Source organism: Protopterus annectens, chromosome 12.part0, assembly GCF_019279795.1.
Source record: "Protopterus annectens isolate FY-2018-M chromosome 12.part0, PAN1.0, whole genome shotgun sequence".
NCBI lineage: Eukaryota > Metazoa > Chordata > Ceratodontiformes > Protopteridae > Protopterus > Protopterus annectens.
The window spans coordinates 400,991,173-401,002,494 of record NC_056746.1 but is presented as its reverse complement, the minus strand read 5'-3'; the positions used below and the strand labels follow the sequence as shown (position 1 = coordinate 401,002,494).

The 11,322-nt window shown below is 39.5% G+C and overlaps 1 protein-coding gene across 1 annotated transcript in view; it reads left to right on the top strand.

The window, feature by feature from the left end:
* The window catches only part of LOC122816603 (cytochrome P450 3A56-like), a 262,199-nt gene that overhangs the window by 93,431 nt on the left and 157,446 nt on the right, over positions 1-11,322 (top strand). The window contains exon 5 of the mRNA XM_044089504.1: positions 4,346-4,459. Within this exon, the coding sequence (XP_043945439.1) occupies positions 4,346-4,459 (114 nt within the window). The remainder of the gene's footprint in view (positions 1-4,345; positions 4,460-11,322) is intronic.

The following is an 11,322-nucleotide window of genomic DNA, read 5'->3' as shown; positions in this document are numbered from 1 at the left end:
CCTAGTGACTTGCTGCACAGCTGCATATATGCAATGGTATGCTGTACCTAGTGACATGCTGCACAGCTGCATATATGCAATGGCATGCTGTACCTAGTGACTTGCTGCACAGCTGCATATATGCAATGGCATGCTGTACCTAGTCACATACTGCTCAGCTGCTCAGTGGCATCCTGTACAGCTGGATATTGTGAAAATTATGCGAAGCTGCAGATGTGGAAATGCATCCTGCACATAGTGGATGCTATATATCTGCTCAGTGGCATCTTATACAGATGGACATGCACAATGAATTGCAGCACATCTGCAAGTGTAGAGTGGTATGCTGCACAGCTGCATTTCCATGATACCAGAACATTAATGTTTGCCAAAGCAAGACTTTCTGACATGCATATCTTTCTAGTCTGGTACATTATACATTAAAACAATAAGGGTCTACTTTTCAGGAAGAAAAGCCTCAGCTATTTCAACATATTCCTCTTCCCAGTTTATATTTTTATGCAACAGGTGACCCTTATTGTTTCAAATGTTTTGCAGACAAGGGAGGAGATAATGATGATGATGATGATTGTCATCATCATATGGTCCGCTGCTGTGCCCTAGCTATTGCTTTGATTGCTGCAAATTTCTGTCCAAATATTCCTATCCTTATTAAAGGAATTGGCAACTGTATTTGCAGATAGTTAAAGAAATCTTCTGTGTTTGTACCGATGTATATTATGTCCTGGTAGAAAGGTAAAAATAGTTTAATCAGAAAACACCTGCCAGGACTCTGTCACCCCCCCCCCCCCACACACACACACACACACACACACTCACTCAAATATGTTACAGTGCATATAATTGTCAGGGTAGCTGTACATAGAAAGCAAATAACATTACAAACACTGCAGGATTCTTTGCTTATATCCTTTTAAAATAAATGGTATCAGTAAAGCATCAGCAGGGCTTCATTTGTATCATCATTGTGAAATTGTTGACATTGTCTCAGAACTGTACCAGTGGACCCTGCAAAATAGTAAACATCAATATTTCACTTTCCAAAACCAGGCAGCAGTATTTCATTTTCCATTATATGCCAACTATGTTTTCTTATAAAGTATCCATCATACTGAGAGATGTATAGATTGTTAGCTTTTTGGTCTTTTGGTTGAGATTGAGTATAGCCAGAAAGGTGAATTATACAATCCATGAGCCTTTTCAGCCATTATCAGATCATCAAGGAAACATTTACCTGCAATGTACGTACATATGGGGCAGCTTAGACTAGCTAGTCAATAGACATATCTTTGATTAAAAAGAAAACTGTAGTATCTGGAAAAAATGTATTTAGATAGCATGCGACTTTTCAAAGACAGTACATTACAAAAATGTTTTTACTGCATTGGCTGATAGTAAGGGGACCCTGCTTGATGGCTCATAGTAAGGTTTATCGTCTCATTCCAGCCGCCTATCATAATGTGACATTTTTTTTTTCTCAGAAGGCCCTATCCAAATCTGGGGCATGCATGTCGCTAAAAGTCCATGCTGTAATGTCATGTGTCTTCTACATTTGTATCTGTAAGCTTACCATTTCTTCCCAGCTACTAGTAAGAATACTTTCGGCAACCAAGAAATAGCAATGAGGATTAGGCACCCACACTACTAACAAGTAATGTAAAAGTATATACTAAGCCAGCTTATAAGGAATTCCAGCATCCAAAACTAGCCATTCCAGGCACAGGGGATAAGAGGAAGGTATTTGGGAAGGACACTCCTCATAGATTGGAAGATACAATAAGAATGTACCTGCTGCAGAGAGCATCAGACAGGCATCCTTGAAGACAGACCGACCTTTGCCAAACCCATCTGTGCAGACACATCCAGGAGAGTGTGGCTCTGAAAACAGTATCAATAGCATCATAATTACAGCCTTCACTAGCTCATCCTCAAGCTCAGTGACAGGGTGACAAGCTGTTTGAGGACCTAGTGCAAAAGAGAGGGCTGAAATGTGGGCAGATATGATGAATAGTTAAGGATTATAACTCACAATAGTGCAGGGAACTATAGTCTCTTGTCACACCTTTGCTGAGCTTGTGAGACTCTCTCGCTATCTCTATCTCTGTCTCTGGCAACATGGGTAAAATGTTGTGGTCTGTAAGACCTACATTGAACTGAAGAGATCCTGTAGAAGTTGGCCATAGGATACATGCCCCAGGATTTGTTGTGACTTGCTGCAATCTACGAGGATAGCTTGTAAAGAATATTCACCCCCTTGAGAGGTACAGGACTGGTGTCTGGATGCTTTTAGGTTGCAGTGATAGCAGATCTAATGATGGAATGACCCAGGACTATGCCTCATTCCCCAGTTACACAGTCAGCTGTTTCTGGGGAAGGAATGGTGGCCAGTGGCCAGTCCAGAGAACACATCATGGGCCTCATTATTTCTTCAAAGGTGTGGTCATGGAGGGGAGTTGTTAGCTGGAGGGGGTTATTCACAGTTCTTGTCTGTCTCATCAAATAAATCAGTGTACGTCTGCATAGCCTTTACAGTAGCCTGAGTTGGAGGGGGTACATCTCTGGCTCCAGAAATATGCTTGTACACAGTCTAGTGCAAAGAGGCCATGTAAAATACATGTCCTGGATGTTAAATGATAGGAAAATGATCCCCAGAAGCTCACTAACTGAGGGTGCCATGAAGATGTGATAGGTCTACACTGGCATCATACTCCTTCCTGAGGCAATAGAAGAAATTAAGATGTGCATTTTATCTGTTAATTCAACAGCTACAATGGCATTGTGTAGATTTATTTGTTAGCAATGAATGCAGGATCTTTTCATAGATGCATATCAGGAGTGAAATCCAAGCTGTATGCTTAGCAGAAATGAAATTTCTGTGGTTAGGTCAGCAAATGTACTATGGGCATAATATCATAAAATTCACCAGCATATGTCATGCATATGTAGGAGCAGGGGAGCTTCTGAAAAAATCAAATTATGACAGGAAAGAGGGGATTAACCAAACTTTTAACCAATCAAGGAAGATCCCCTCCATGTTAACTCAGAAGAGAAGGGTAATAATGAATAGTGGACTTGTGAGGCTGAAACCTTATCCACTAAGGTACCTCTTCTCTAGTAGTCATTTTATATTATACTGACAATATATTGTTAGTATCACTATTTGTATTATTTGATGCATTAATATAAATATATTAGTGACAACGTGGGTATTTATGTAATGACTAAAAACAGTTGCATTTGATTTGAATAATTCTTTGAACAGAAATGCCCAAGACTTAGCTACATATTGCCATTTTACCATCATCTGTCTTGTCATCAGTAGCATTTCATTATGATGCCTTCATAGTCCCATCATTCAGCTGTCTTTCTGCCTAACTGTAACTGTGTATCACTCTTAGTACGCAGTACTGGACCCAATTCTTGTTTTAAATAATTCCAGTTTTAACTCAACTGAGCTGAAAAGAAAAAATAATCCCAAAAGTGTCACATTTTGGTAAGGTACAGTGAATTCATAGCTTGATAAATAATAGCAGGAAAATTATGGTATTACCTTATGCATAGAGTTCAGGGGATTGTTCCCATGCAGGAACATAACTTTAATTATTTTTTCCATTTTTTGGTGCAACTATAGCACCATGATAATGAATAAAAAAATATGTATAATCATTTGTATGTACCTCTCCATCTGTCTCTACATTGTGGATTCACTACTCTTATTGACAGTTTTGGGTACAAGTTAGATTGGATTGGACTGGATAAGAAGTGTACTTGGAATGCTGAGAACTGCAATGTGTGCATAATTTCAGTATCTGCATTAATTAAATATAAGTTTCAGCAGTAATAGGGTAATATGACCTACTGAATTCTTATATGTAAATGAAAAGTGTGCACTATTTCAGTCCTTTTCACACAATCTTTGTGTAAATTTTTATATCTACATAATACATTATCAAGATGGGAAGAACATAGTTCTTCAGATTACTAAATTATATTTAGTGTTATTGATATCCATAGATTACAAATACTTGAACAAGTTGCAGACGAATGCCCAAATTCCTTCATGTTCCTTAAAATGTATTTATACATCCTAACTTTTTGAAAAAGAATATGCACAAAACATTTTATGAAATCAAAGAAAGCAGCAGTTAAGATGTTGAATCTCTGGTAATTGACAAATTTCAAACTGTACTGTTCCTTTCCCCAAAAAAATATTTCAGTACTCAAGTTTTCAAAGCAACGTATGTCAGGAAATGATGTCTATATATAGTCTTTGCTTTGTGCTCTGTGACCTAGTGCTAATGTCCTCAATAGTTAATAAAGCTACTTTTCATCTTTCTTTCCACAGAATTTTGGTTTGAACGGGAAGCTGGACTCTGCCCTTACTGTAGTAGAGGATGAACAATGGAAGAGAATCCGCAGTGTGCTATCACCAAATTTTACAAGTGGGAGGTTGAAAGAGGTAAAAAATTATATTGCCAGACTAGAATAAAAACAATTGTAAATCAGTGAATTGCTAAGTCATAAAAGTAGAGGTGTTGTACACAAATTTATATTATGCTTGTGGATATATTTTCACTGGTTCCATCATATTTCTCATTTCTGATTGCATGCATCAGATCTCTTACATTAGCACTCTTTTTATCAATAACCCTCTTTAAAGCAGTCTGCAAACCACCAGGTTTAATTTAAGGTTTTGGAGCTCATTAAGGGCCTATGTGGCACTCTGAGAGTAATTCCGTTGCCAAGCATGTATGCAGTTTTATGAATCTAACCTTAAGGAATTAAATTGTCTCTTGCTTTAGAAGCTTCCAGATGTACATTTGCATCTGGATGGCAATCAAATTTCTATAGATATTGAAGCTCAGTTTATTTTCTCTTTCCCACTTTCTCATTGGTCAATGTGTTTTACATTTAATTTAATAAGGCAGTTTTACTGAATCTTAGATACCTGGAAGGTGAGTCTGACAAATCACTAGATTAATTTTTATGTAATTTATAATAAAAGTAAGTTTTAGTGCAACTCTGTGAACTTTTGTGTATTTTCGAAAGTCTTTTGAGATCACTGAAGTCTTGCTGGTGAAAGTATTCCGTTTGTTAAATCTGACAGAGTACATTGGTGAGAAAATTAGCATGCTAGGCTGACAATGTGAAAATGGTATATCAAAATTTTAGCAAGGCATATTTTACAGAGCCTCGTTAAAGACAATAGGCAACTGCAAAATGGTTTACATTGTCATTTCCTAAGCAAAATCCTTGGCCCTAGAACAGAACACAGAACAAAATTATATGTGGTGACTATAGTGAGGGGTGTACTAAATAGACTGCAGTAAGTTACATCATAGGAATGGTCCTTCATGATATCACTATGAATGAAACTGTAGAGAGAATGGAAGTAAAAGTGTATGCTTTTGAAAATAACACAAAATCTGAAACAACAAAGATACCAAGCACAATGTGAAACAGACCAAACAGAACTTGAAAACATTGCAAGATATGTCTTATTTTTTCACATCTTAGATTTAAGATTACAAAATGCAAAGTAATTAAGTACAAAAATAAATCTGGGGAAAGAGTACACATTGGGGTTATGAACCATTTTCAACACTAAAATTGGCAATAGTCCTCAAATAATTAGTTTAGATGGCTAAATGGTGGAAACTCTATATAAGAATACAGTAAAGAAAGCAAAATTGCTTTTAGGTTCATAGGTTCATAGGTTCATACTAGGCTATCTGCCCTAGGGCATTTATAAGCCTAGCCAGAGTGTGTGTGGCTTTCACCACCCCTTATGATGAGAATACTATACCCATTAGTTTGCTGTGCCTCTGTCCAGCAGTGATACAGAGATGATTCCCGGGGTAAACCTACGATCTCCCATCCACTCATCAAGATTTCTCTTGAACAGAGTCAGTGAGGGGCTCTGCCTCACATGGACTGGGATTCTGTTCCATAGTGTAGGGAGTCTCTGGGTGATGAATCTGTCCCTCCAGCATGTCCTATTTATATCCGTGTTGAGGTTTAAGTCTCTTGCTCTCGTGGCTCTGGTGGATTTGGATTTTTTGAGGTGGAGCATGTCCATTAATTCCGGGTTGGACATGGCCTTGTATGTCAGGCACAGATCACCTCTGAGCAGACGGTATGCGACTGAATAGAGCTGGAGTTTCTTCAGTCGGGCATCGTATGACATATGTTTGAGCCCCTTTATCCTTTTGGTGAGGAACTTTTGGGGTCTTTCCAACTGCTGCAGGTGTTGGGTAAGGTACATTCCGAATGGGGCGTTGTACTCAATCATTGGTCTGATAAGTGAAGAGTACAGGGGTACAATGACCTCTCCTGATCTGGATGTGAATCCCTTCATGATCAGGTGGGCAATGTAGAAGGTCTTCCTAACCACTTTGGCAATGTGAGTGTCAAAAGAGAGGTTACTGTCAACTTGGGTCCCCAGGTCCCTGATAACTTCTTCCGTGTTTAATGGATTACCACCTATGTGGTAATTAGGGGTTACCTTGTTTTTCCCAAAGGGTATGACTATACATTTTTGGCATTTAGCTTAAGGCCATGGCTCTGGCACCAGTTATCCATTTCTATGAGACCTTTCTGGAGGATGTCTGTGTCTGATGGAGTGTCAATTATGGTGCCCAGTTTGCAGTCATCTGCAAATTTTGTCAGCCACAATCCCCCTATGTTTGCCTGCACTTCAGAAAAATAAATGCCGAACAAGAGGGGCCCCAGGACTGAGCCCTGTGGGACACCGCTCATGACCGGCTTAGAGTCTGACATGGCACCAGCAACTCTAACCCTGTGTGTTCTGTCCTTGAGCCAGTTTGCAACCCATCTTGTGACATATGGGTTTACATCTAAGCTGGTGAGCTTTTCTATGATGCCCGAGTGGGGTATTGTGTCGAATGCTTTTGCTAGGTCAAGGTAGGCTGTGTGAACTGCCTTACCCTCATCAATGGCCTTAGTGACTGTTTCGAAAAAGTCGACCAAGTTCAAGAGGCAGGATCTGCCCTTGACAAAGCCAAATTGGGTAGGATCCAGTGTCTGTAGGTCCCCAATGTCTTTATTTATGAGTTCCTTTATGATCCTCTCCATAGCTTTGCAGACAAGGCTCGTCAAGCTTATGGGGCAGTAATTTCCAGGGTCCGTAGAAGCACCGCCTTTGTGGAGTGGGACCACAGTTGCCGTACGCCATTCTTTGGGTACGTATGATACTTGACAGACATCACCAGCAGACAAGTGAAGTTAATACTCTTTTATATAATCACACACAGACTCCATCCAGAGTTTTGTGTACAGTTTTGGAGATCACATTTCAACAAAGTTATACTGGTATTGTCCAAGGATAACCATCATGGTGTGGGGACAGTACCAGAAACCACAAGAACAAATTAAAGAATTTTAATATATATGCCACTGAGGAACTGAAGGGAGAGGAGAGACGTGGAATAAACTTTTCAAATATTCTAAGGGAACAAAGTAGTGTAGGAAGTAATGTCTGTCAGAAGAGGAGCTGTTGTATGATAAGGTATCCTTATTTTGTAAATAGGAAGCAAGAGTGAAGGGTGTTTCTTTTAATCTTGATCCCCAAGTGACCATCAAGTTTTTCCTCACTTGCATAGCCAATTTGTTCCCACAAAGGCAGGAGCCATGTGGCCCATTTGTTCCTCCTTAGGGGTGTGGCAGAATTGATGCCAGCATCCACCTTAAGGGCGATCAGGAGTTTTGCTACTTGGCCCTATCTATTGCCTTGTGCATGCCCACTACATCCCAAGAGGAGGGCTGCAATGAGGTTAAGTGAGGGGCATCTCACATTTCTGCAAGAGGTACCCCTTTAATGGCCCTGCTGTCATGAAGGCAAAGTTCTTCTGGTGATTCCGTGGTCTCCACTAGGGATTCTTCATGTGGTCCAAACCCCTGGCACGTGCCCCTTGTCCCTTCCCCTAGGGAAAGGAGAGGGAGAAGAGAAGGCTACACCTTTTCATTCTATCTTTTCTCTAACCAGCTTTTCCAGTGCTAGAACTACAAACTGAAATTCATTTAGTCAGGGCTCTATTCTACTGCATCACAGAGCTGTGAAAAGTGTAGTAGTGTTTCACTGGTGGCTACAGATGCAGAAAGCAGCCTTCCAAAGATGATACTCAGCTTAAAGTGTATTGAAAAAAATCAAGATATTGCAATACAAATTTACAATTATATTGGAAAAAAGATGGACTAGGGCGGCCACGGTGGTGCAGCGGTTAGCATTGCTGCCTCATAGCAAGAGGTTCTCTGGTTCGATCCTCAGCTGGGGTGCCTTCAGTGCGGAGTCTGCATGTCCTCCGTGTGGTTGCGTGGGTTTCCTCCAGGTGCTGTGGTTTTCTCCCACATCCCAAGGACATGCTGTAGGTGAATTGGATACTCTAAAATTGGCCCTAGGCATGAGTGTGTGTGTGCGTATGTGTGCCTTCCATGGAAGGTTGGGGGCCGGGCTGGCAACTCAACACCGTAAAACTCCACTGCCAATCATGAGCGGACAGGTGATCCACTGTGGCGACCCATAACTGGGAAACAGACAGAAGAAGAAGAAATGGAAAAAAAGATGGACTATATAAACTGCTTATTATGGCACCCAATGTTAAGGTATTGTGGAAAGAAGATGGGCATAAGCCCCTATTCTCACTAATATGCTTTTTTCTGTGTATCCTAGCAATTTAGAGATGTGCAATTTTAGTAATGGATGTGTAACTTGCAGTGCAGATTATCTGGGTTTTAAACATTTAAGGAGTTAGTAGGAGATGCATATGTCCATGACATTTTTAAGCCACTTCAAATAAAAATGATGTCAAGAAAGTTATATTTATTCGTGAGCCATTCATATGTTCTGTATAACCGCTATGGTCCATAAAATGTATGCTCAAACAAAAAAATTGTCGTCAATGTACTTTTGGCTATGAAACCTTTGATCAAAGTCTGATAATTGACTTTGTTATCTTAAAATCAATCCTGAGGATGTATGTTCTAAATTTCCTGTTGGAGTAAGACAGACAGAGCTTTCAGCTGGTCACTAGCTGGTGGGGAGTTGGATTTGCCAGAGTGGGCAGCAGACCTGGAAGACACAAATGAGCAATATAGGGCCTTCAGAATTATTTATTTATTATTCATTTGTCTTTTTGATTGGGAAAAGTTTGACTGGGTAAAATTAATTTTCAGCGGAGGCCCAAGAAGAAAAGCTCCACATTTAAGTTATACATTTATAATTGCAGGGTAAAAACATAAGTATGCGAGCTTATTTACATGATTTAATATTTCTTACATGAATGTAGCATTTTAATGCAAAAAAGAGAGAAATTAACATAAACTGGCTAATTATTGAATAGAAAAATGAAATACAATAGCAGTTAATGTATTTATAGCATGATGGCCACAGGGAAGATCTGACCAAGGTGTTTTTGAGGCTAGTAATAACTTACAGACATGTAGTCATGCAGCTTAAAAATTGATGATAAGAGAGATATGAAAGGAGAAACTGTGGAAATGAGCAGAAAGATAAATGAACAGAAGAGGCATAGCAGTCAGTGGTGGGATGTGAGAGAAGGAAGAAGAGTACAAGTTTGGGAAATCAGTGCAGTATGAGGAAAAACCGATAAGGTACAAAACATCAGGAAGCAAAATGGCTGTAAGAGATGGAGGGAAGTACTCTGAGTAAAGCTACCTACGTGAGCAGGAAGAACAGAACCATTTTGGCATAGGTGCTGTTTACGTTTTGAAACTGTTTAAGTTTTCTATCTGTTTTAGCTGTGTGGAGATATCATTCCAGAGTTTTGACACATAACAGGAGTACGGAGAGTCTCCAGCAGTGCTGACTGTCTTACTGATACATAGTAAGAGTTTACTGCTAGAGTGAAACTCTCTAGTTGGTGAATAGCACATTAAAATATTTTGTAATGCTGGGTATTCTGGTGAGTACAATGGATTGTGGGCAATGAGTCTAATTGTTTTAATGCAAGGCAGTGGTGTGTTTTATAGGTTTAGTTGGTTGCAAATTTAGTTATTTTGTAGTAGCAGGAGTCTAGTTCGGTTTTATATGTAGTGTTGACATTTGTAAGAATAGGGGAAGCATATAACAGAAAAGGAAGGAGGTGTGTTGCTGCTGAGGTAATCTTTGCTTGATCTGTCAGGTAGTGTTTGGCCCTATAGAGGGAGAAGAGTTATTGGTGAGTTTTCTTGATGGAATGAAGTATGTGGTAATTAAATGTGAGGTTGTCATCTATTATGATTTCGAGTAGTTTATTTTTGCTTATGGTTTCTATGTTGTGTTATTACTTGACTTAATATGAAATGTGTGTTTTTGCTTAAAGTGCTGTTTTGGATTAAACAACAAGTTGGAATTTTATAGCCATGTTTCAATGTTAGTGAAAGATTTTTGAGTGATTTCCTGTAATTTTGTTATGGATTACGCAGTACATATAAGGGTTGAATCATTGGCGTATTGCACAGGAGTGGCAATTGTTATAGCAGTATGAAGTTTATTTATGAAAACATTAAATAGAAGAGGGCTTAGAATTGACCCTTGGGGAACACCATGAGAGACCAATTGAAATGCTGAAAGGTTTTCTTGCCATTTAGTTATCTGCTGATGATTGCATAAATATTTGTGAAACCAGGAGATGGAAGGGTAAGTAAGACCTACAGCTGCAAATTCAGAAAGGAGCTTTTGGTTGAACACTGTGTCAAATGTTTTGGAAAGGTCAAGGAAAAGCGAAGAAAAGGTTGCCCTCATTTCTGTATTGGTTTACTATGTTGGTGAAGATGAGGAGGGCAGTGATAGTAATGTGGTTGGGCTTGAAACCCTGCTGGGTGTTGTTTTTGGTTATATGTTTTCATAAGCTGAGAGTGAATACATTTCTCAAGGATTTTAGAGTGGAGTGATAGGACAGCAGGAGGTCTATAGTTTAACTCTGTTGCAGTACCTCCTTTGAGAAGGGTTATAATAATGGATTTTTTCCAGATAGATTGGGCAAAGTTTTCAGTTATTGACCAGTTGATCAGAATGGAGACAGGAAAAGATAGTGCTCCTGCACCTATTTTAAGGAACTCAGTGAGAAGGTTATCGTCAGCTGAGGTTGTTGCTTTTAATGGACTGGTTAAGGTTTCTTCATGAGATGAGTTCAAGTTGTACTTCCAAGAAAACAGTGTCCAAATGAGTGCTGAGACACTGAACCTGAACAGACTGTGTCTGTGACTTCAGTCACTGAGGGGGCATTAAAGAACTAAGACCAGGGGGTGTCTGTGCCTGTCACAGTTAAAACCCTAGGATCCACTGATAGGCACCAATGTGAC